This window comes from Rhopalosiphum padi, chromosome 2 (genome assembly GCF_020882245.1).
Source record: "Rhopalosiphum padi isolate XX-2018 chromosome 2, ASM2088224v1, whole genome shotgun sequence".
In the NCBI taxonomy this organism is placed as follows: Eukaryota; Metazoa; Arthropoda; class Insecta; order Hemiptera; family Aphididae; genus Rhopalosiphum; species Rhopalosiphum padi.
The window spans coordinates 78,691,004-78,718,896 of NC_083598.1; the positions used below are offsets into that span (position 1 = coordinate 78,691,004).

At 26.4% G+C, this 27,893-nt stretch overlaps 2 protein-coding genes across 6 annotated transcripts; both read left to right on the forward strand.

Annotated features, from left to right (window-relative positions):
• Positions 1 to 4,429: 4,429 nt before the first annotated feature.
• Positions 4,430 to 10,655, forward strand: LOC132922866 (uncharacterized). Its single transcript, XM_060986587.1, has 3 exons — positions 4,430 to 4,645; positions 9,245 to 9,490; positions 10,123 to 10,655. Exons 1-3 carry the CDS (start codon positions 4,541 to 4,543, stop codon positions 10,228 to 10,230), a joined length of 459 nt encoding a protein of 152 aa, XP_060842570.1. The 5' UTR covers positions 4,430 to 4,540; the 3' UTR covers positions 10,231 to 10,655.
• Positions 10,656 to 12,114: 1,459 nt separating this feature from the next.
• LOC132920442 (annexin B9-like) lies at positions 12,115 to 26,692 on the forward strand. 5 transcript variants are annotated; one of them, XR_009660732.1, is made up of 10 exons: positions 12,115 to 12,267; positions 15,992 to 16,047; positions 16,396 to 16,572; positions 18,572 to 18,776; positions 18,896 to 18,975; positions 19,881 to 19,953; positions 20,161 to 20,334; positions 20,547 to 20,728; positions 22,393 to 22,514; positions 26,171 to 26,692. XR_009660732.1 is itself a non-coding variant. In XM_060982844.1 (9 exons), the coding sequence occupies exons 2-9, from the start codon at positions 16,027 to 16,029 to the stop codon at positions 26,222 to 26,224; spliced, it is 966 nt and encodes a 321-aa protein (XP_060838827.1). In that variant the 5' UTR covers positions 12,115 to 12,267; positions 15,992 to 16,026; the 3' UTR covers positions 26,225 to 26,692. The 5 variants fall into 5 exon arrangements, 3 of the variants coding, with proteins under 3 accessions (XP_060838827.1, XP_060838825.1, XP_060838826.1); XR_009660731.1 differs by lacking the exon at positions 26,171 to 26,692 and adding an exon at positions 23,714 to 24,264; XM_060982844.1 differs by lacking the exon at positions 22,393 to 22,514.
• Positions 26,693 to 27,893: the final 1,201 nt, after the last annotated feature.

The following is a 27,893-nucleotide window of genomic DNA, read 5'->3' on the forward strand; positions in this document are numbered from 1 at the left end:
ATTAAAACTATGTTAAGTAACTATTATTTAAATTATCATAGATAATAACGTTAATCCAAATAGTGTAAACAAGATCAACAGACTTTTATGAACTAATGTTAAACCGAAAAAATGTGAGTCATGAAGATCAAGGATTTTAAGTCTGGGTAATTTTGTCAGTCGGAAAAATAATAAAGACGATTTTACTCGTTCGTGGTGGATAAATGATCAACGTATTAAAACTCGGTTCATCGTAATATAGTATAAACATCATAACACGTGTGTAATGGGCGCGATTAATAATTTAGTCAAACGCACTTTGTAACTTAGATAATTTCATTTAACATGTAGATACAGTAATTGTTGTTCCGAAATTGGCTTAATATAATTTTAGTTAAAATTGAAGTTTGAACTATTCTAAACGTATAATAGGTAGTTAATTAAATCAAAATAAAATAATTTATCGTAAGTCATAACCTACTATAAATAGTATTACTATAACAATGCAGTTGTAAAAAATAAATAACGAAGCTAGGAGCTCTCTTTGCTTTAGGTTGGTATCGGTTACCTCGCCGTTAAGTAGTCACTATAATAATGGTTGAGTACATATTGAATTAAATGCAATAATCAATATGTACTAAAATATAATTCTGAATGAAAAATATGGGTTGATCAGCATCTATAATATTTCTAAAGATGTTAAATGTTATATTATATTTATATTATTATAATTGGTATTATTTTATTCAGTAGGTTAAACAATAATCTTTGCTAAAAACTGTTACATATTTCACATAATTATTATAAATCAATACAAACGGACCATACAATAATATGGCTAGGATATCTTATAGTATAAAATTATAAAAAGCTTAAAATTAGTTTAAATATTAAATACTACGATAGTTTAATTTTATAATGTACCTATATAGAAAATGATAATAATAGCGGATTTTTCCGTTTAATTAAAACAAAATAATTGAAATGCATTTAAGGAAAACCCGTTATTTTACATTTAAAATTTAAATACCCAATATAACGTTAATATAATTTTAATTTTAAACACTTACATTACAAAAAAAAAGGTGAGAAAGTGCAGTATCGCTCTGATGTATAGTCGAGATGGGGAGTAGGTTACTATAACTGATGTGTTAAATTTGAATGCAATAACAGGTATCATTGTATACGAAAAACGATTCTGAACGGAGATGATTTGTCAGTCTAGGATAATTAGTAGTATATATTATATTATTAAAATAATTATAATAGGCATTTCAAGAAAAAAATTTAAAAAAATCGAAAAGTAAATTGTCTGAAAAGTGTAAATAGCTTAAAAAAAGTCAAAATATTTTAAAAAATTAATCGTAAATAGAAAACGCAAATATAACATCTGGTGAAAATTTCAAGTATTTACAATCATTAGTTTTTGAGTTACATCAAAATAAAAAAATCGATTTTGTCGAAAACTGATTATGCGTAAAAATTCCCGTTTTTCCATCACTTTTTTAAGGGTTTTCCTAACACTTTTGAAAACTACTATACATTTTTCAGTTTTGACCCCCAAAGTACCAACTAGATGAATTTTCCTTTCCAAAGAGAGGCTGAACGCTGAAGTCAAAAATCAAAGCATTATTTCTACTCCAAATCGTGATGACAGACAAAAAAAAAAAAAACATACATCATTGTAAAATCAATACATTCCTCACTTCGTTCAGAATCTAAAATAAGTTAGGTATATTATCGATGTATTTTAGCTATTTGGTTGCTGTAAGAACAAATGAGAAACCTTTATAAATATGTATATAAAATATACCGTTATTGATTTCATTAACTCAGATTGAGCATTAAATGATAAAAAATGTGTTTTTAAATATATTAATTACATAATGTAATTTCAATGAACTGTCGTTAGTAATGAATGAAGTATGAACAACTTTTTTAATGTGAAAATAATAAGGATTAATCAAAATACATTAATGGCTTATAAAAATGCTCATCTTTATTCTTTATTTATATTCACTTTTAACAGTTCTAACACCCTATTAAATCGTGATGTTGTTTATGATATAAAATAATATTTTTAATCATAATTTCTTATTAGGACCAATCTCAACCCAAATATTTACGCCGCTATCAAAATGTAATCCTAATGACAAAACACAGATTAATGTACTTCGATAAAATAAGTGTTCTAATCAATTAGACATCTGATAGGTACTCATCTCATAAGAATAGATACATTTGATGACAACTGTAAAATTTTAAATATAAACATAAACTTGCGTAGGTATATTAAATGTTTATCATATAAACAAAGATAACCTACAGGCTAAAGACGTCATTTATAGAACAGTAACTGATTACAATTTTTATGTTTAATTAATTATAGTAACTAGGAATATAAAATAAAAAATAGTTAAATAAGAAAATACACGCTCCCCGAGTGTGATTTTACTATGGAGTTCTGTGTAATGTTATGATACAATCTTTCGATTGAAAATAATGAATATAGTTTAAGCGTACTATATAGTTAGTTAGTACTTTGAAGATTTCTTGCTGATTATTAATAATTAGTCTAGTTAATAGCCATCGATTTTCTTGTTAGTTTCTTTAAGTTTAAGAATAAGTAAAACTTTAAAACAAAATCCAAAAAATAATGGTGATATTATTTAAATAATAATAATAATAATTTTTATTTCTTGCAAACAATAAAACATAAAAGATTAAAATATTATTACATAAAATATTTAATAAAATATATTTTAATAGAATTAACTTTGGTTATTATATTACTTTAATAATTCATAGGTAATTATTGTACCATAGTACAATAGAAAAATTAAAATAAATAATTTATTTAACTAAGTATTGTAATAAGAAGTTCAAATCGATCAAAATATCTCCAATTAAATCAATATTTTTAATGTTTAGTTTTATACTATCATTAACTCTCGAAAATGTTGTGAAATAATATTAATTAGGTATCATGCAGTTACAATATTTACGTATTTACTACTATACTACTTTACCGGTCAACTATTATTAAAATGATATAGTTTTTATTTAAAAATATATATAGCTACTAATAATATATATTTATTTATTTATTTATTAATTTAGGGAATGCAACTAAAAAGTGGCAGCATTAATTTTATTGCACAAACAATCAAAACACGAATGTGATTTGGGAAAATTTTCGAACTTTAATTCATGGAAAAAAATTAGGTTTATGAAATAAATTATAAAATTGGTTTGTTTTTTTATAAATTAAAACTCACAAATTGTCCTGCAAAAATGTTTTATTTTAACTATTTTATTATCCTAAATAATTCTTAAATGCAAGAAGTATTCAGTACACGTGGAAAGGTACAGGAATTGTCAGGAAAATGAAGGGAGTATAATATATTCACAGTTCAAATATATTTTGTAAATCTAGGTATAAGATTTTTTTATGAAATCTCTACAGAAATATTGACTACTGTATTACTTTGTTTTTAAAATATTGATAACCAAACCTTAAAACTTATATTGATTAACAACTCACAAGAAAGGAAAATAAAGTTATTCGGGTATTATTTTACTTTCTTAATATATTATATACATGTGGAATTCTTTTATAAGCATTTATAACATACAAATATAGTTTTTGAATTTTGCAGATTGAACAAAACCATAATAATATTACCAAGCTAAAATTCGGAGATTGTTTCACATAACATTATTTATAATATTTCAAATAGTAATTATTATTTTGTGTTGTTATTTAGTACCTATGACAGTTAACCGGGAAATACGCGTATAGCTTTGCTACGTAATAATAGTATGTATAAAAAAGTATAAATAATAATAATAACCGGAATAATAACTATGTTTATTGTCTTCCACTTCTTGTAAATATAATACTATTATATATTATTATTAATATTGTCGTGTATTGTAAATTATAAAATCATTCACCAATAAGCAATATTGAGTTCGTAGAACAAATCTATTAGCTATTTAAGACGAAAATTACAACGCCATGAGGAAATCTACATCATACTTGACTATAAATTGTAAGTTTATGCTGAACTACTAGAGTATAATATTATTTATTAACTATACACACAAAGCACGGTCCAATTCAAATAGGTAATACAAGTAAATTATATTAATTGTTACTATTAACATAGGTATATACCACCTATCCATACGTAGTAAAGCGGTACTTTTAAGTAAATATTTTGACGTCTCTGATGATCTGCGATTGCTGACGTGCGTTGTATCACATGTCCCGGTCGTTATCGACCATTCAGGGCCTTGATCACTATGCACGTGAAGATAAGACTCTCGTTTGTTATATCGTTCGTTTCAATCAAAATATTATACACATATAACAATACATGTATACATGTTATATAATATTTATATAAGTATAGCTTAATAGTGTAACGGATGCACGCACGCGGTTCCCGCATCATCGGTACACTCTTTATCGCGGTTTACGTACATTCAATGAATCTCGCGTGGAACCAAAGTGCGCGCTCCGTCAAAAGTCCCGGAACGTTCATCCAGCGCAGACATGAGACCCGACAGTAAACTCAAACTGAAATCAGAATGCTTCGCCATCAACAGGTTACAGCTGTTGGAATACGAATATCACACTGCCCTCGACGACCTTAAAAAAGTGCGTAAATCGATTAGCAATTAAACGTATACAATTAAATTTATAAAATAGATTTGTTTATTTATAATAATATGTATGATATAAATTAATAATCGTAAATAGTATATTATAATTTAACAATACCATAACCTACGTATGGTCTGCCTAGGTTTTATTTATTATACCTATTATAGGTAATATATTATATTGGGTTTAGGTTAATTAAAAAAAAAAAAAAAATCAATAAGTACTTATTACTTATTAGGATTATCGTAGCTAAATTAAATAAATATCTTGTTTTTTGATCTATAATAATAATAGTCATTGTATGATAAAAAATGTTCGTGACCATACTTTAATATAATTTACAATATTCCGTATATTATATTTATACCGCGTGTAAATTACGGGTTGGTTGAAGTATTTAAAGTGACCATCGTTTAATTTAGAGAAGTAAAAATAAAAAAATTATATTTATACCCTTGTATTTTAATGGGTTGTATCTCCGTTTAAATTGTAAATTTATAAAACTTCAAATTTAAATTTGTATGGTTATCAGTTTATCACGCATTTTTAGATAATTAAAAATAAAGTACTATTATTTATAAAGCTCAAATTATGGTCTATCTACGAAACAATAATAAATTTAGTTATTTTCTGTATAAAAATAACAACTTAAAATCTAACTTATTAAATACCAACTCGACCACTCGAGTACTTACTAAAATCACAGAAATATATTTTTAGTTAATTTTGAATTGACCAATAACAATACTAATATTATTAGTAAGTATCAATTATTACCACATAATTATATCCACTGGTTATTTTGTATATATTTTTTTATTAAAATATAACATAGGTATATTTTAATCAAATTTCAAATTTCAAATCGAATTGTTTTACTTCTTATAATATTGTTCTGATGCGATTTACAGTTATAGAACATTGTGTAGGAATTAGAAAATATAAGGTATTAAGGTAATTTACATACATTTTATATATAGTATTATTTTCTATATTTTGTTATTAAGGCCCATTATTTTCAAATTGGTGATTAATTTAAAATGTATAATCACATGATGTTGATGGAAGCTTTCATATTTTTGGTTGTCAATGGTTGTGAATTAATTACCCAATGTTAGAAAATAATAAGCAATAGCTATAGACGTTAAAGTAATTCTGAATTCAAAATAAATTGTAATATAATATTAAATTCTTAAAAATCAAAAATCTATTTAGTGATATTTAAAATATACCGTTTTAAATATGAATTTAATATCAAGTTATGTAAGCTAAGTAAAAATTTTTGTTTACAACATAACTACAACTTCGATTGCAAGTATATTATTTATTTATAATATTAGTTCAATACAAAATATTGTATTCGAAATCGTATTTATATAATATATTATATTTATTTACAATATGTAAGGATTGTAACGCATAATATGCTAATATTTTGTTTTTCATTTGAAATAAAAATGTAATTTATTATTTGTCATAAGAGTACCTAGTTATAAATTATTCTAAAATGATCGATTCGATGTTGTTTAATCAAGCATTTAACAATGCGCATTATTCTTTATAATATAATATTATTGTGGAAAAAATAAAACTGAAGACTGATGAATTTCTATTAAGTTTTCTCATATTATATTAATACATCATCTATACAATATTACAGTAGGCACCTAACCTGTATGATTTAAAAAAATATGAACTATTATTTTTTTATAATTTTAAAATGCAACCCCCTCAAGGCCCCATGTACTATGTACTGTCTTCACGAATAATTCTGTTACCTTTAAGTTGATTAATATAACTGGTAAACTAATTTTGCTATTTATGCACTTCTAAGACGGTTGACAAAAACAGCCTGTGCAGATGAAACATAGAATATGTACTTGTGTTTTGCTCGGAACTAGTAAACTTAATCCGGATAATTTTTTCGAGAATTTATATAGGTTTCTTAGAACTACTTATAAAGGGCACCTAATATACAAACAGTTTTTATCATTACATTTTAAATGGTCATTATAAAATTATATTCTATAGACCAAAACACCGCGTGTTGACGCGATAAATATGGGTTGATACAATCTAATACAAATAAATATCAGAGCGATATATTATATTTTATTACAAAAAAAAAATGTAACTTTTGAGAGACTCTTTAAGCACAGTTATTTATGAGTAAATAATTATTTAAATTATGTTATTTTATATAAATATTATAACATACTTATTATCAGTGACGTTTAACGGTAAAACATGACGGGTATATGAGTTCAAACATGTATATTATATATTTTGTTATTGTATATACGCGTGTCATTTGAACTTCGATTTATAGACTATAGTGATTATGACTACCGTTATGTATGTATGTGTATACATATTTCAATGTTTGTTTATTGTCAACAACCATTACCGATGTCGATTACTCGAATACGTCTGACAGCGGAAATAATAAATACTGTGGAATTTTTTTTCGACGGCAGTGTTAAAATCATTTAAATCATAATCTATACGCGCCACGAGTGACTACCCATCTTTGAACACTGCAATAATTATAATTAATTATCTCGATAAACCTGTTATCTAGTTTTGCTAGGTACCGCTTACGTTTATAAGTCGCCCATTACAAAAAAAAATATTTTAACCAATATTGAATCGTTTGATACAATTTTGAACACTGTAATTAAACTGGTTTAAACATCATATTTCTTAATTATTTGTTTTATTATCACCAAACTTGTATACTGGGAGAAAAGAGTTGAAAGTTTCCCCTCCCTCCCAACACTTAAAATGTTTATACTATAATTTTAAGTTTGTATTTTGTATTGCAGGTTATGCATATATGATTTATAACTCTATACAAAATCTTATTCCCTTTTAAAAATAGTTGTTTCTGTTTACTTATACCTCAATGCCACTATATAACTTTTTAGTTAAACCTACATTTTATGAATTTTTCCTTTGAATTCATTCCACATATTTACTATTTTGTTCTATTTTAACTAAGATTAAACACTATGACGCACTTTTTGATCAATTATCCGACCATGGTAAAAACCAAAATTAGAAACAAAAGACAATTTTGCTTGAAATTACTTTTACAATTGTAAATTTTGTTTTGTACAAAAAAAAATAAGCAATAATAATCAAATAAACTGTCGCTAATAGGTGACTCTTTAATCAACCACTTTCGTGCTTTATTTACTCTTAGTATATAAAATAAATAAGCTTATTAGTTATTACCCATTTTTTGTATAAATTGTTTATTTTAAATTAAAAAAACAAGCACTGTCATACAATATACATGATTGAATATAACTTTTTATTTGTTAAAAAAGTTAATATTTTTAATAGGTATTATTCTAAAAAGTTAAAAATATAAAAATAATTATTTTATTAAACACGTTATTCGATATTAAATGTATTTACTTAAAATTTAAAAAAAATATGTAATCAGAATAATTTTATTATTTTTTCATTGCCTCAGTAAACAATAACATTATTATAATTGTAATTTTTGCTATGAAAATACAAACTTTATATTTATGTTTTTATAACTTAAGCTGAACTTTATACCTATTCTAAGTTTTACATAATAAAAGAATAACAATTTATTGAAAATACGGAAGCAATAATAATCCTATTAATTTTATTGTAAATAAAAGCGTACAAAAATAATTGTTTCGCCATATTATAATTAGTATTTACTATTTAGTAAAGTTATAAATAAATAATAATTGTTTTCTTAAATCATAATGTCTATAATTAACTGTCTTCCTTTCAGCTATAATAAGAAAATATATGATAACAATGAGTTTCAAATTTTTATATGAATCAAATTATTTTTTATAGCAAAGATCATAATGATAACTCATAATATAACAACCGATAATACTTATAAAAACAACACTTATTGTAGGTACATTACATTAACCTTTGACTTTCGAGTATCATAAATATGATAAACTGATAACTTGTGTGATATTACTGATATTAACAAAATAATCAAAAGGTTTTCAAAACGTTGTGTACTAAGAAAAGTAACTCGAATGCACCCGTGGCTTCATAAAATTCTAAATATATAAAAACTGTTATGTAAATTATCGTAATATTGTAATATTTATATTATGTTATGAGTTTTGACTCACTTTCAATATTCTTCAATTATTATCTAATTCTAATACTTTGTTTAATTGTCACATTTAAATAATTATTAAATGCACTTCAAAATCCAGTAATCACCACTACGAATTTTTATTAGTATTATCTTACTTAAGTATTGTTAGTTTTAGTTAAGTAAAATTATTGATCTTTAAATCTTAACGGTTAATTACAACCAATTTCAGTTTTGGTTTCCTTGATACATTTTACATACAATCAAAGATATTATTATAAAATAATTTCAAAATGAATTATTTGCAATACAACTATTTATTTATAATCGATGTAAATAGTGTTTCAGTCATGCAGTATTTACATTCTTATTTAGGTACCTGCACACATTGAAATACGATAAAAATCAATAATATTCTAGTAAATGTATATTATTACAAACCAAAAATAATGAAATTTATTTATAAAGTTATTTCTCTGATGCAGGATCAAATATCCTTCAGTATTCTCTCCGACGTTTGCCTGCCAGTTTCACTGCTGATCCTCGTAGTAGTATGGGGTTACCAATTGAACGCCATGACCATAGACACCGATAGCGGAGACAACCGTACGATGTTACTCGTGTGTGGCATTGGACTCATCGTGGTCTCGGGCACGGCATGCGTTTACATCGCCATACGAACCTCAGTTATGCGACCGGAAGTGGAGGTGACCACTTTTCTCCAGGGAGAGGTAGTAATATTTTAAAATTGTCAAAATTTTACTAAATTATTGTATAGGCGCGTGGGTTGAAAGAAAAAATTATTTTGAGTGGAGTAATAATTATTTTATTTTATCGTTTAACTATCATATTAATAGTTAATATATTAATATTATATCCTGATACACATTATTATTTATTCATGTGGTGTCTTAAAACGACATGTTATATTATTTATTTTATTTTGTTTTGTGGCGCGGCGCAATAAGATAGGTTAAAATTGTACAGATAATAATCTAAGCATGCAACTAGAATAGCCAAAACAAATATATTATATATGGTTATATATATATATCAAATACATTTTCGATTTCTTATATAACTAGCTATTTTACGAATGAGATTTTAAATGCTTTGATATAAAAAAATAATTATTTAGGATCTCTTAGCTATATTAGACTATTATATAATTGTATTTTAACATTGATATTTTAATAAAATATTAAAAATGAAATTGTAAAAACGCAGTTATTGAATTACCATTATGTTATAGTCATAATATTTTGGTATCGTTTGTTTTAATAAATTAAAGATAATTGCATTATTATGTATTTAATAACTATTATATATTTATAATTTATATCTATTATATTTTAATTTTCAGATGAGACCTTTACATTCTGAACAAAAGAGATCTCAGTGTTTTTACTATCAAACTATACCTGGCATACATAGGACTGATAAAAAACCAACCGACATTTTTATTGTGTAAAATATATCAATTTTTTTTATACATCCATACTTAGTCATTTTTATTTATAATATTTTAATAGAAATAATTACATATTATTTAGTAAGTAAGCTCAATTATATTGTCTGTCTAATATTTTTATATTTGTATGTTATATTATTTTATTCCGAAAGTTCGTAATACTTGTAAACTGATCAGTATTATTACTGAACCTATGTGTATTTATGTGACTTTCAGTTAATTTATAGTTTTTTTTATATATAATTAATATTGTATATACTATTTATACTATTTTAAATTTATGTAAATAAAACGTTATATTTAAATAGATAAAAATAATTTTTATTGTACTTTATTTAGCTACTTAGCTAAATCTATACGAACATTAATGTGTTATAATAGTATGGTTTTTTTTATTAAAATATATTATACCACGATTTATTGTACGGCGGTTTGTATAGGCAGTTTTAATACATTTGTGAGTAGAAACCAAAGTTTACAACATTCGATTTATGTAGTAACACGGCGCTTCACTTATGTCTCCTATAATAGTATTCCGACAAAATATGTCGAATATTATAATAATTTAAATTTGTCTTATTCTATTATTTTTAGTTACTTTTAATATTATAAATTGATATTAGTAATAAATGAAGTCAAACTAGCTGGTTTTAGAAAGAACACTGAGTAGTGATCGTGAGTAATATCGATAGTAGATGTATATTTTTCACAGTTTTTGGTATTATGACAGATATACGTACTATCCATCTATGTATAACGTTTTTAAAAGTTGATGAATAAATGATACGGGACCTGGTGGCAGCATTGTGACAAACAGTTCCCACCTGTTCCTTGTTTTTTGGAAAGAAAAACAAATTAAGGTATACATACTTTAATAAAATTATTGTATTAGAATTAGATAGACGAACATAATAAAAGTCTTATCTTGAAAATGTTATTTTGCATTACAGTATAACTATACATTTTAAGTCAATACTCGATGAAAAATTAGTATGCTTCTATATTTTCATGCTGAACGCGATACAAATAAATGTTAAATATTTTTGTTGTTAGCGATTTTTTTTTTTTTATTACATAACGATTGTATTCTATTAATAAAGGATGATGTTCAATCGTACAATAAGTAATACAAAACATAATTATATACCTTGTATCGATTAATAAAGGTAAACTCCTGCGAAGTAAAGGTCACAAATATAGTATAGAACTAAAATGTGTAAAATAGTAAAACTTTAACTGTAGCTGAACCACAAAAAATAAAAAATACTACCAAAATATCGATTTCAATAACTATAAAATCCTCAGTAAATAATTTACTCACAGAAAACTAATGATGAGAAAAGGACCAAAACTATTCTGGTAATTTGAACAGAGAAGATGATTGGGAAGATATAAGCTAGTATTCTGGTAGTTAGTTCAACTAACTTAAAATATATCACGGATGAACAGAAAATCATTGCAAAAATAGTTAATAAAGCGGTACATTAAAAACACACGTGAATGAGGTGACGTGATAGAATTCTCAAAAATTTCTTGGGAAAATTGGAAAGCCTTAACAACCAGCATATTTAAACAATCGTTGGTCGATTTCGATTTTAGAGAAGTATTACATTACTTGCGTTGGATTTTATCAAAACAAACCTATTAATAAGAATACGCACACTCTGCTCTGGACGGAATCCGAAAATGGTAAATTATTTGTTCGAATTATAAACGTGCTCGGTGTCGATATCGAGAACGAATACCATTGTGAAAACGTCAAAGACTATTATCACTTACGTGTTCTACTTTTTAATCACACCGTATACATCATAGCTGTAATACGGAACGGCCCGTAGTATGTTATATTGAACACACGAAAAATAAAAATCGATCGACGAATGGCGACAGCGTTACGGCCTGTAAGCAGTCTGTCTGGCACCGTTGCGGGCGAACGATCACACGATACAATAATATTATTATTATATTATTCTATTCGGTTCGGCGCAGTGTACACAAACGACGTGGCAGTGTTATTTTCGAGCTGTATATCTACTGGTAAGTGCACGAAAAATATCTAAATAATATTAACAATATTATCATATTAATTATCATTAATTTATGTTTGCGAATATCCGAAATATCGGTGATTATCTAGCTAATAATTAATATTATTTCGTGACATTTTAAATGTAATTCGTTTTTGGACTGATAACGTAAGTGTATTTTACCTCAGTCAATTGAGGGTCACGGTCAGGGTTATGATCGTAATAATATTATGTTTATTATTATCTTCTCGCGTGTATTCCTATTGATCGCGTCATTTTAATAATATGCATAATATATTATACCTGTTACATACAGTTTTATCGTTGTACACTTGTACGATTAGATTGACTCACCAAAAACGAAAAATTTAAGTAGGTAACATTTTTCTCATCCATATCGACCTTGAATGTGTAAAGCAAATTGGTTGTTGATGCCATCATAGCCGGCATCGCGTATGGAAATAAAAGTACAATTATATATATTTAAAAAAAAACATTAAAACACATAGAAATTTTTAAAAACAGAATTTTATTTTTATTTTTAACGGTTTTATGAATTATGAAAAATGTTTCACTGCAGATAACTGTTCATCTTTAGTCATTTTTTTTTTTTTGTTGTTTTCAAAAATAATGCTGACAAATATTTTTGAATGACATAGGTAATAATTTTTTTAATTCTTCGATTGATGCTACATCTTATTTTAAACCAATATTTTCCATTTTAATTAGTGTAAATGTAAAAGTAACTTATATATTCATAACATTTTTTTTTAAATTAATTAACACGATAACATACACTATAATACAAGTATTTTGGGTCACAAAAAAGTTTATACAATGTCCGTTAATATGTTCATAATACTATTAAAAAAATTCTAAGGATTTTTATAAATCAATGTTGCGTGTAATATGAATGTAATACAAAAAAGCTTTTAATGTTATTAATTTTTTTTAGCTTCCTGTTTATTTTAGATATTTCTGCAGCCTGAAATGTGTTCACTAGCTTAGTTAAAGGTTTTCATAGGTAATTTTTAGCACTATTAATATTCTATACAAAGCTTTAAAGACTAAAGCTTAGATAATATTACACTTGAATATTATCAATTCAAAGTTAAAAGTCTAATTACTCTATTTCCCAATAATAATATTACATATGATAATATACGTGTATGAAGTCATGTAGGTATAGTATCTATTTTAGTTCATTCGGTTCACCGTTTATAAAATGAATCATTATTTTTAATTTGTCTTTGCGGTAGTGAGGTGTACAACGATTATTTTAATCTTTATAAATAATTAATAATTATATCATAATAACTGACCTAAGACTATTTTAAATAAAATATATGATCATAATAATTTTTGTTTTATTAAATACCCATCTACTAAATATATTGTTTAACTATACCGGTTACGAGTTTTCAACACCATAAATATAATATTTTTTAAATATGTATAATTTTTTCGTCGTTGTGTTGGTGTAACGCGAAATACATTTCGTACAGCTGGACCGACAGCTTCGTGTATTTTATAAGTATGTGTCACTGGCGGATTTCCAAGGACATTCATAACACACTCTTCTATAGAACGAAATATATATATAAATATTCACCGTACACAACCAACCTTTAAGTTTAACATATAAGTTGCGTACAAACATATTGTTCATTATTCAGTGCAAGATCGTTTTTATTGCGTTATAATATGTACTCACTTACAATATAATGAATAATAATAAAAGTTCATTTTTATTTATGATCACATTGTATTGATATAATATCTAATTTAAGTGTCGATTGACGATGGATTTTGATGTATAATTTTTTTTCAATATTATTATTAATTTATTTAAATAGAATTATACCTTTTGGAACTACTTTTAAGTCAATCAAATATTTAAACACATTATGTTCTATAAAACCATAGAGTGGAACTCGCCGTTTGATGTGTAAACATTTAACCATTGAATGCTATGAATTTGTGTTATGTACATTAATTATATATATATTAATATGTGCTAATAAGACTGGTGACGTTAATACAAACATGTTTCTTCAATGACACATATTACTTTATATTTATCAATGTTGTTTATAACTATAAATACATAATGGACCTATATGTATCATTGAAATATATTTTGTTTGTCATACTTCAGATAAAATTATACAGTAATATTTTGAACTTAAACATCAAAGTTAATTTTATATTAGGTAGTATAAGCTATTTGTCGACTCTATAATATGTATTTTGATAAAAATATAAATACTTAAAAATATTAGGTTAACCATATAAAAACATTTGAGTGTGTGTTAAAAAGGGAGCAATGAAGCGATCGTCATTCCCCTCAACAATTTTTTGTTATAATAGAAATTCACTGGGTTTAACTCGTAGTTTAAATATTTAATTCCATATAGGATAAAAAAAAAATGTTGATAAATACAAAATATTATTTAAAAAAAATCTTAAACATTTATTAATTTATAGCAGGTAGCTCATATGACGTATAACTAATCCCAAAGTTTATTTTGCTTTCTTATAGATACATATAAATAACAATAAATACATGCGTAGGTAGTAGTCAACAGTCGAAAATATACACTGAATACCTATCTCAATATTATATTTTATCGTGTAGGTATTATAATATTATACAGGTACTTACAATACATTATATTTATCTAGTTCATTACGTCATGTTTATATTTTCAATAAACTCCTAAGACTTTGAATTTATTTCAACTCGTTCTATCATTCCAAAAATAGTAAATAAAATGTAAAAGCATCTTTAGAGATTAGTAATTTAAATACATTATATTATTTTAATGCTCGTTATTTAAATTTATGAATAAGTAAACATCCGACAAAAAACAACTTTCATGAATAAAATACAGAGATACATTTTTAATTATTTTCACCCGAAATTAATAATAAAAATTATGTTTCTCTTGTTCGTATCATAAATTATGTTTCTAGCCAACAATGCGACAGACATATAAATGTAAATAGGAGGCTGAAATTTTAAGGCTCATCATTATGTGGTAAGTATACTGGCGGTGCGATATAATCTGAATATCTGATGTTGAATTTTATAAGTGTTTTGATAAACTATTATCTCGAATATCATTCATCGTTTAAATTAAACACTATTGTATTTATCCAGGACATCATGCATGCATTGTTTGAATTCCTATATTAACTAAACGCATAATAATGCGACCACGAGCGAGCCCTCTGTACACAATAAACGCACACCGAACGAATCAATTAAAAATAAATTTGTGATTTAAGGACGCTCCTCTCATTGAAAAAAAACTCACGTATGCAATACACTATAACTATATAGACGGAACGTTGTATGGCAGATAGTGTATATTATTATTATTATTATTATTATGTTATGCTACTATTTCACATTTTCTCGTCGAGAATGTTACTCTGAGAGGGGAGGCGGCGCAATCGCCTGTGGCAAAATATCATCACGCTTTTTTTTTTACTATCGCCGCGATGACTCACGCAAAATTTTATGCCGACAGACGGCAAACATTGTAATGCGCTCGCTCAGTTCGTGCCGGCCAGTTAACGAGTTAACTATACAATAATTGAATATACATTTTATTATAATTTATAATATAATGTAGGTACCTACGCTACGTACAATTATTATATTGTTATACATTTTTTTTCGACTATGTCACTTTAGTAATTAATTTTCATTTTTTTTTTCGTTTTAGAACTCCGTCGACGACACTAACCACCCGATATCAACATGACCTACTATACGACTAGGGTAAGTCGTTGTATTATTATTATTATTATCGTCATCATCACTATGACAGGCGTAGATATAAACATATTATCTTCACCGAAAACCCCGAAACGGATATACAATATTGCCATGAGAATCCATCATGGGTAATTATTAGGGGCTACATTTTGGAATCCACGAATTACTTGCTTCCTTTTTTACCGGGACGGGCACGTCGCTTTATTTAGATACTGAAAATAATAACGTCTGTTGAGCTTGGTAAATAAGACCCAAACATATTCCCAGTAGTTGTAATGATGTAGTGCGTGGGTTTTAAATATATCACGACTCTTATTGTTATTGTTATTTTGTTTGTGTTTTTTTGTGCAGTGCACTCCCACGGTCCGCCCGGCAGCCGATTTCGATGCCGAAGCCGACGCAGCCGTCCTTAGAACAGCCATGAAAGGATTCGGTACGGACGAGCAAGCCATCATCGACGTGCTGGCAAGACGGTCCAATACTCAGAGACAGGAGATCAAAGAAGCTTTCAAGACACTCTACGGAAAGGTAATAAATATATTTAAGCAATGAAAACATATTATATATTTACATAAACTCTTTTTATCTGTGTATAATATATATAATATATTTAGTATATAGTACAATAAAACGATCAAGAGAGAGCGTCGAGATTATGCTGCGTGGTTTACTAGTTTTCGGTGAAAGTCTGAGAAAATCGTAAAATTACGTTACTTATTCATCATCGTTCATCGTAATACGGATAATACGGCGTGGAGCGTAGTATTAGGCGGAGGCGTTAAAAATTCATGTTTCAATCTTTGAAAGTTTAACATGCATATAAGCGTAGTGTATACGATCGATGGGATATCGTTGGTGGTCAGTTTGACCTTTTACATTATTTTTTTTTTTAAACCACCAGTTTCATAAACGCTATCATACGACATCGCATATTGTACTATTTATAATTTACCTAACACAGTATACATACAACGAACAATGATAATAGTTATAACATTTGTATTGTAATTGCACACTCTAGCACTATAGTATATTAATACTTATATTCGTTTGCTGCGTGTTTTGCGATAATGGGAATAAACCGATTATTCGGTTGACTTTCGTTTGTGTAGGAGTGCACTGCCCATAAATAAATTAACCGAGGTATTGAGGTACATAATATAATCTCTATGTATATGTATTACTTTGATTACCTATGCTATACCGTGTAAAGCAGTAAATGGTACCTACCTACAAAATATTGTGAATTATTTTATTTGTATAGATTTTTGAGTTTTTGAGTAGATGAAATAGAAAATGAATCCGACAGCGCCGAATACCGATGTTTGCATTGCAATTATATTACAATTATAGTTTTTGGAGAATGGAGATAACGCGTACAAAATTATATATTAGTATATTATATTTCTATTCGACGAGTATTGTGGTTTTGTTACGATGATAATTTATATTTGTGGCTACCTATTATCGCTGTACCTATATAGGTTTATCTACACGATGTTAAATATAGGTACACAATAAATATTTTTTGGTAGGTACACGAGAAGAAATCGGTTGCGGTAATGCGGTGGGATATCGATAACGAAATTCAAATGACTGTATTGACATGCGTGATAGATAGTTCTTGAATTAGAGGGGGTTGGAGTGCCCCTTCTTTTTAAAAAATATCTTAGCGTACGTCTTATGATTATATTCCAATCAATAGGATATTTTAATCGTCAGATATGCACATTATTTTAAATTTTTAAATATTTTATTTTCTAATTTTTTTCAATTCAAATACTGACATTGGGTATAAAACAATAAGGCTTGAAATCTTCATATCATATTATATATTTTTTGTTTTAGTTCCAATTGAGTTATTTAAAAAAAAAATCGGTTACAGTTTTTAAAACTACAGAATTACGGTTATTCTAGTTCAAGTTTCAGTTATAATTTAACGTTCATTATAGTTCGTTTAACTAAAAATTAAAATAAACGTTATAATTATACTACTGACTAATGAACCACTAATAATTATTAAATTAAAATTATCTGAAATTTAATAATTTCTGATAAATCATATAATTATCAATATTACACGCGTTATAGACTTTGAAATTGAAATTATAATAATTCTATATGGATAAAAAAAAGATAATATTTGAATTTAGATGTATTTCTTCTTCTTTAAATATTTGATTCATAAATAATATCTTAAATTGGAATACATCCGTTTATTATATTATTTTATTATAAATAAATAGTTTACATAGAAAGATATGCTTATTTTCCAACAAAATTATATTTAATTATTTTAAGCATTCTGTATTTAATATATTATCTACATCATAACATTTTTATTTTTTTCACAATGTTATGTGTTTTTACGGTATAATAATATAATCACTGCTAGTTCGTTCAAGAATGCATCGTTTATATACATATTATTATATTAAATCTTTGTGTAGGTACTATACCGTAACTGTGCCAAGGACATGTATTCAAAAGATAATTATAATGTACGTATACGCTTTTTTCTCTGTAGGATTTAATCGACGATCTGAAGAGCGAACTCGGTGGGAACTTCGAGAACGCCATTGTCGCTCTGATGACCCCGCTTCCTGAGTTTTATGCCAAGGAGTTGAAAGACGCCATCAGTGGTGTGGGCACCGACGAAGAGGCTATTGCCGAAATCTTGGGCACGCTCAGCAATTTCGGAGTCCGCACAATTTCCGCTGTCTACGAAAAACGTAATAATATATTAGTGAATCTGTATTAGATATACTCGACTCGAGTTATTGAGTATCAATGATAATATATTTGAATGCACGGCATTACTTAAGTCATATTTATTTGTATCGTTTTACAGAATACGGAAACTCGTTGGAAGACGATTTGAAATCCGATACTTCTGGATCTTTCCAGAGATTGTTGGTGTCTTTGTGCTGTGTAAGTAATAATCGTAGTATATAATTAATATATAGGTTAGCTTATAGGTAATATTATGCGTTATTAAAAACCATTTTTGTAAAACCAACATAATAATAACGTTTGATATACCTATCGTGCATAATATAACGAACAGGTGTCTATATAATACGATATAAAATATAATAGCATTATTATTCACTATTTATTATAAAATAATACTTCAGTAGACAGTAGACACCCATTTTATGGATTATTTAGTAAAAAAAATGTATTTGGCTCTATCACATATTTGATTTCCTATGTATACAGTGTAAACAGTCAACGATGATAACTTTATAAGATCTATTTAAATTGTATGTTACATGTATATTATAGGTTTGATTTTGTTAGAGAATGAAGTAGCTATGTATTTAATAAAACATCAAAATGTAATACTTTATTTCCAATAACACATACTGACATACGTTTCACAGTCGAACATAACATATATATATATATAACTATATATCGGCACAATGGTAACATATTTATATATTGGTGTGAAAAGCTAGCTTAATTTACGTGATATTGTTGCAGACTACGGGTGTTGAATAACACGGCCGTAGTAGGTACCAACAGAGGTGTTAGTTGTATATTATGTAATAATTTTACTTACACCATTGTGTACCACATAAATATATTTAGTGTTGTAGTGTATTTACTGTTAATATAATTTCGTTAGGTAACTGTAGAAAAGATAGCAAATATCGATTAGTAATCATCATAGCATTGCGATACCTAGCTTGATAGTCTTGCAATACATGACATTTAATTAATTATTTCGTATAGAACAACGAGATGAGAGACTTGATGTGATACTAATTATTCGAGTGATAATAATATGCCCACAGTATCCAATTAATTGTTATTATGTTACGTTTCAGGCCAATCGCGATGAAGACGTGGAAGTCGATCGTAGCGCCGCGGTTGCGGATGCTCAGGCTCTTATCGATGCAGGTTTGTAGTTATAGTAATTATACATTAACTTACTGATTTAGTGATTTGAATTAATTACTTATGCTATATCATGGTTATAACTCATAAGACTGTTTATATACGTTTAAACATTGAACAACCATAGTAAATATACAAGTAATAGTTACCTAATAATAATTTTAAAATAAAACTTGTGATAAATATCGACATGTTGTTTATATTTTTTAGGCGAAGCTCAATGGGGCACGGACGAATCAACCTTCAATTCGATTTTGGCCACTCGTTCTTATCCACAGCTTAGAGCCATTTTTGAAGAGTACGAGAACCTCTCTGGCAAGGACATCGTAGAGACCATCAAGAGCGAAACTTCTGGCGCCCTGGAACACGGTTTCTTGACCATTGGTAAGTATTTACATTTCCTCTCTCCCTGATCAACACTGCTATAATATTATATATTGTTCTATATTATATTATTATTACCTATCGTGTCGGTATTTGGTAACTTTGAAGTTTTCTCAGATTTATAATTTGAAGCCTTACACTGCATGCGTTGTTTTAACGGAAAATAAATATCTTATCTTAATTAAATTGATATAATATTACGATGTGTACAGTGAAAAGTGCCAAGAAGAAAAGCGACTACTATGCCGACCAATTGGAAGCCTCAATGGCTGGCTTCGGCACTAGCGACCGTCAGCTGATTAGGATCATCGTTGGCAGATCTGAAATCGATTTGGGAGACATAAAGCAGTCCTACGAGAACATTTACGGTACTTCGTTGGCCGACAGAATCGCCGTAAGTTCCCACAATATATAATATATAATATATTATAATACATTATATTATTATATAACGCATTTTATGTAGGTACCAATGTGTTCTAATCATGGATTAAGATACATTAATATTCATATTATTCATACTCATGTAAAATATAGCTAACAATGTCTATGATACACCTACTAATAATAATATATTATATTATGCACACGCTATTTCCGTAAAACGCAACAATTCACAGGTATAAGGTGTAGGTACTAAGATACATAATATTACCTCTGCCGCTGCAGTTGTCTATTAAAAAACATGAATTGTTTTTGGACATACTAGTATTGGCTTACATGATATATAGTTCGATAATCTATGCGAAGTATTATATTGTGTGATCGGGCATTAAAGCGATACAACCGGTAGACCGTTATGAGTTTTTCGTATAGACTGTGTAAATATGGAATAATTATAATAATAATTAATTAAGTAATTGATGCGCGTGAAAACAGATAGATAGTGACTAATAAGTACATATAAATAAAAAAAAAACTGTAATCGAAAAAAACCATTAGAATTTTTTACATTAGGTATATTAGCTAATTAGTTATATTATTCTGATACATAAAAAAAGTCTACAACTGTGCATGACCAACTAAATTACTATAATAGTCGCTTTGTAACATACCTATTGACTATTATAATATTATCGATGGAATCGTAATTGTATAATAAAAAATATCTTTTCTTTTTTTTGCTTTGAACGTGTCAAGTACGGAATCAATTAACTGATGATATTTATATTCTACGCGTTTTCCGAATTGTAAAACTAATATTCCATTAATAAAAATCGCATTACACAGTTCAAAACTTCAAAAGACATTTTTTTTTTTTTACTTTTTAGAATCCTTTTTACCATTGAATTAACCACATGATCACACCGATCCGTGCAGTAAACAAATAATGAATACGAATAGCAGACTAACAGAGTTCTATAATGTACATAATGTATTATATAGGTATAAGAGGGCAAGTCTATTCAATTATGTTATTCTATTGTCACTCACAACACTAACATAGCCCCATTAGTGAACGAAGAAGACGAAAATACTGCTCACTAACCCGTAACTATATATATATATAGCATTCGTATATTAACATCGAAATACTACAAATACAAATGGTTTTTTTCGAAATCGAGTACAATATATTATGTACGTATATTTAGTTTAAGTAAAAATCCTTTTTGTCGGTTTTAAATTTTTAAATAGACAACTGCAGCACACAATAATTATAATATGTCCAAGTTTATATATACACCAGACAGTAGACAGGTCGTATCACATAACACCTGGACAATGCATAAAATAGGTATATAATAATACGTATAACATATATTATTTATTATAACATCGCGCATAAGCCCTCGTAATAATCTTTAACTAAAATATGTAATAACATAATAATATACAAATTTTATTATTTTTATCATTACCTACGCAATTATATAAATACTAATATTTATTATTAAATGTATATTTGATGATCGTAGGTACACGCGATCGAATATTTGTTACTTTGCAAATGTGTTCGCATGTACCTACATTGTCGTACAACTATATTATAATAATATATATAATACCAATATATTTATGGTGTATCGTGCATCGGCTAATAAGGTTTTTTTTTAGGGCGACACCTCTGGGGATTACAAGCGTCTGTTATTGGCTCTCGTGTGCTAATAAAGCTTAGAAATGCATGAGGAAAGGCACTTCAATTCTTGCTTTATACCTGTACCGACTTTTAATTTCATGTAAATAATAAACTAGTTAATATCACGATTTTTTTATTATTATTATCATTTATACAAAATGATTTCAAATAATTATAATTGTTTTATTTGCAATAGTATTTATTATAATCATTTATTATTATTTTTTTTTTTAATAAAGTATATAAACGCAAAACTTAGATAATGTGGCCTATAATAGTATTTATGTTTGTATTTATTTTATGGATTAATACTCACAAACACTTATAGCATTGTAAAAAAAACTCGTCATCATAAAACGTCATATACCCATGTGCATTATGCACACTAGTACTCATCGTAATCATAGTATTAGTCATCCATCTATTTCATACTATAGGTTAGATTAGGTTGATTTTGTCAAAGTTTCTCCATTAGTAAAGATTTTTTGGGCAAGATATTACGGGATAAAAGAACAAAACGAAAATTTCGTTTTATATAGTTCAAAATTTCAAATTACGTATTTCGTCTTTATGAAAAGTTTTATGTTATACTTAATACTTATACTTATCTAGTTTTTAAAACTAGGGAAGGTTAGCCAAACCGAAAATAAATAATATTTGATTTAATATATTTTTTTAACATCTAAAAATAAAATCATGTACATTTATATGACATATAAATTGCCTATATGAACCCCTCAACAATCTTGCACAGGACGTTCTCAAAAAATATTATACTAAATTAATTTTTTTAAAGATTATAGTTATAGCTAATAATACAATAAATAAATATATATATATAATATGTATATGGTGAGTACCTATATACACAAAAAATATTTAACGAGTTGAAATTTAAAGATTTTAATTTTGTTGGAAAATTTAACATTAATTAAAAATCGAACGTTCTACTAAGTTTTTTTTAAATTTTTAGTTCCATTTCAAGATTTTATTGGTAAATTCTGTTTTATTACTTCTTACTTAATGCACATATTAATGCATTTTAATATGGTACACAATCAACAAAATTGATAATACCTAGTAACATATTAACTCAAGAAATTTCTAACATCACTAATTCCTTTATTGTAGTGGTGACAACAGTTTTTACTATAACCATGTATTCCAACTGGTATTATTACCTGTCATCGCCGTGCAAAAATATAAAATGTAGTTGGAAATCATGACATATAACCATATAAGAATAACATTGGACAAAAATGTCGTTTTTACGTATTTATATAATTTGTCTGTTCTCAGAGCGATTGTGGTTCAGATTACAAAAATTTGCTAATCACACTTGTGTCACAATAATATGCTATTAAAAAGAAAGGCTCTTTCATTCCACCATCATCGTGGACGCGCACAGATTACTCAACTGACTATAGTACTACTATCTACAACAACAGCAACTGCAACTACTAAACTATTACGTTTTTTTAGTACATATTTTTGTGTCACAAAATGTTAAAATTGTCTTTCTATATAAATGTTATGTAATAAATTTAATTTATTTTTTTAATTAATATTATTTCCACTGTTAAAGTTTTGCATACAGCTATTTAAAATACGATTTCTTCGCGCCACCGTAGAGAGAGGATTTATACAATCGTAGAACACTATATTTTATATAATAAAATATTGTACTAATATATTATATAACATTATATACTATACAGTTATATTATATTGTTAGCTGTGCATTATTATTCTGACATATTTTCCTAATTATTATTAATTTTTATTAATATATTATACCTATTTAATTATATAAAATTATCGCTAAATAAAATATTTTGTTTTTGCGTTAACTTATAACGGCTTGTTTATTTTTATTTTTATATGTATGCAGGGTGATATTACTTTTTACAAAAGTAAGTTGTTGCACGTTAAAAACAATCACTCTATTATATTTTATATTATTTATTCACTCGCTTGGTACCAGCTTAGGTAGCACATTTTTAATATTTAATATTACACATATATACACACATATACTTAATAGATTAGATTGGATAATATTAAGTTGTTTTTTAATCGGATGCAACATTTAAGGCCATGAGGGCGAGGGCTGTGCGTAATAACATTTAGATATAGATTCTATATTGTGTTCAACGCAATTAAAATGTGTAAAAGTCTATTACCATATAAGTTATAATTATTAGTAATTATTCATAATATGCAGTGCCCTAAATAGTAATTTAATATAAGGGGTGGGAATAAGTCATAGTAATTATATTGATTCAATTTTTATAATTATAACTGTGTAGTAAGTCAATACTATTGAAATTAAAAAAGGAAAAACCAATGTCACCGGTCCCTGGCCTACAAAACTCTTATTAAGTCAATTTATCACACATAATTCCTTACTGGAATTTCTCACCAATTTACATTCTTAGGAATCTTCCAACTCTACTGTCACTCTATCAACCATGGTCCATAACTCACTATATATACATGTTTAAGGTTACACGTACCAAAAGACAAGGTTGGCAAGGTGTATTAGGTACTTTTTAAAAACATTTAATAATTATTATATTATATTAAGTTCGTAGTCAAGTCTGTTTCATGTTTATACGCATAAAAAATACAATATGAGTAGGTAGTTAAAAATATTAGGTATATTATTGTAAACGATAAATTTAAAGTGATATAAATAATAAGCTGTTAAGTAAAAAATATCCCCAAAAAAATGCAACCATTATATACCATTATAGCTATTATTTTGTATTGTGTATGGGCATTGTTAAATTTTTGAATAGGTACTAAATGTTCGTTATATCTGCTTAGTGCTTACATACTGAAGCAATACGTATAAGTATAAACAATATATACAATATATTTTGGTATTTAAATAATAAATGTTAAAATGATGTAATAATACATAATATTATATAGGTACCTATTTATTATTTAGAACTTATACTTATCAAAAACGATGATAATTTTAAATGTATATATTATACTGGTAGAATGGTGCGGAAGAGAATATCACTGTAATAATATATTATATTAAATAATAAATAAAAACAAATTTGTAAAATAAATAAGATGAGTTCAGATAATTAATTGCATAAATAATGAGATTTTCTAAAAATAATTTTTAAATAAAAATACTACGACTGTTCCGAGAAAGAAAAAATATGCCATTTAATAATGTTGATTTAATGTACTTACATTAAAATAAATCTGTAACTTTGTAGTAATCAAAAATAGAGCAAAGTATAAACGTTGATAAAAAAAAAATGTGTCAATAGATAAATATCAAGATTTTTAACTGTTTGGATCTTTTTAAGTTTTATGTTTTAGATTTCATAGGTTTTGCAATTAATGTTTTTTATTATTAAACTCAATCAATTATTCAAAATTACAAAACATTGATTAATTGTCCAATATTAATTATTATGATTTCCAAATAATTATAGCCCCTATTCTTGAAAATTTATTATCCTTAGGAAAAATAGTTAAAAAAAAACAATTATAAAATATAAAATTCAATTTTTATACACAAATTTCATAAAAGTCATTTTGCTTAACAATTTATAAGAAAAAAAAATAATTAGTTATTTTCATTTAAAAATTGTATTGATATTGCTACTCCCTTACATAGATAAAAAAAATGTATACACAATACATAACACGTATTTACCCATACCTACTTAAATAATATATTATATAATATATAATGTATTTATGTTATTAAATTTTGTTTTTTAGGACGATTGCGGATCAGAGTGTAAAAGTCTATTGAAGACTATCGTTGATCAATAAACGATAGTTATTTATATAATATTATATTATAAATAACAATAGGTATCTTAAAAATATGAGATACTATACCTATTAATATTAGCGCCAGTTCAAATGCTTTTTATAATCTATTATTTATTTATGCGTGTTTTATTGTTATCATCAATTTAATTATACCTTATAAGGTTTATACCTGTATTTTTCTACGATATATATTTTATGAATAATTAATAGTATAAGAACAATGCACATTATAATATTATAGTTAAGTGATTCACCTATATTGGCTATACCTATTATAATTTTATATTTTTATTTAAATGTTATTTATTTATTAATTAATAATTATTATACATATTATAATATTATAAAAATATGATTTTTATAACCACGAAAATTCTTTGTAGGTAGCTTTAAAAGCTATACCGCTACAGATATAAAATATGTTCTTATAATTATTAAAATATTATAAATCCGCTTATAAACAGATATGCAAATTGTTTTGCGTTAAAAAATATTGAATGGTTCCTATATCTTATTATCTTAAATTTGAGTAAGTATAGTGGACCAGCGGTAAAAAAGCAATAATATTTTACATTGAAAAATATGTGTCATCCATTTATAATAATACCTCCGTAAAACTTGAGTAACTAGTAAGTAACTTTAGTATAGTAAGTATATTATATCATATATGCGTGGACGGTGGACGCATGGTAGGTACTAATTAGGTACCTAGGTAAATAAAAAAAAAAAATTGGGTTTATTACATTTATAATAATATAAGATGATAAGCCAATAAGGTACTGTTTCCAGCGATCCGAATGCTACATACAGCTAGTACTAAGATGTATTTTTTTAAAAGATATTTAATATATTTTTAACCGAAAAATAATAAAATTTTCATGAACTTAACAAAATGTTGAAATTTGAACTATCAATGACTATATAAAAAAAAGTGTATGTATTTTTAATAGTTTTAAATAGATTTAATAGCAAATTATGAGGAACCATGTTGTACTAAATTTTTTATCCACAGTTAATAAAAAAAAAATCAACTATTTCTCATACCTATAAATAGGTCAAGTAGAGTCAAACTACTTTGAAAATTTAAAAGTAAAGGATTTTGTCTACTTTATATCGTATACACACTACGGTATACAAAAAAGAACTAACATTGTAAAATACTAAAATTTATAGATACATTTATTGTTTTGCTTAGAATTTAAAAAATGAAATATCTATTATAATATTTATTAAACGCCTAGTTATAACCATCGAAGAAAAAATTAACACTTAGGTAGGTACCTACCTAATTTACGTAATGGATAATATAAATTATGAATAGGTAGATCATCGTTTGCAATGTATTATTTATTAGCTGTTAAACTCCTTTTTGGAGTTTGACTGAATATGCACTAAATATAAATATTAAATTTAACTTAACTTATTTTTTTTTTTTTTGGTTATACATAAAAAACCCCTATCTTATAAAATAATTTTGTAAGTATTTGCAGTAAAAATCAATAAAAGCTTCTGAAACCAACTTACGATATCTATGATATTTATTTGAAATTTTGAAATAACATAATTAAGTATATTAGATACTAAAAAGGGTACACACGAGTAAGTACATGGTATATGTATTTTATTTATTATCATCGCATCGAAAACTTTGGTGGACATTGAAAAG

What these genes read in the sequence shown, in the direction of transcription:
- LOC132922866 (XM_060986587.1), top strand. Translation starts at nt 4,541, where the DNA reads ATGAGACCCGACAGTAAACTCAAACTGAAATCAGAATGCTTCGCCATC. An exon ending in CCCTCGACGACCTTAAAAAA is followed by an intron (nt 4,646 to 9,244) that starts GTGCGTAAATCG and finishes TCTCTGATGCAG; the next exon opens with GATCAAATATCCTTCAGTAT. An exon ending in CCACTTTTCTCCAGGGAGAG is followed by an intron (nt 9,491 to 10,122) that starts GTAGTAATATTT and finishes TTTAATTTTCAG; the next exon opens with ATGAGACCTTTACATTCTGA.
- LOC132920442 (XM_060982844.1), top strand. Translation starts at nt 16,027, where the DNA reads ATGACCTACTATACGACTAGG. An exon ending in TTCCGCTGTCTACGAAAAAC is followed by an intron (nt 18,777 to 18,895) that starts GTAATAATATAT and finishes ATCGTTTTACAG; the next exon opens with AATACGGAAACTCGTTGGAA. An exon ending in TGTTGGTGTCTTTGTGCTGT is followed by an intron (nt 18,976 to 19,880) that starts GTAAGTAATAAT and finishes GTTACGTTTCAG; the next exon opens with GCCAATCGCGATGAAGACGT.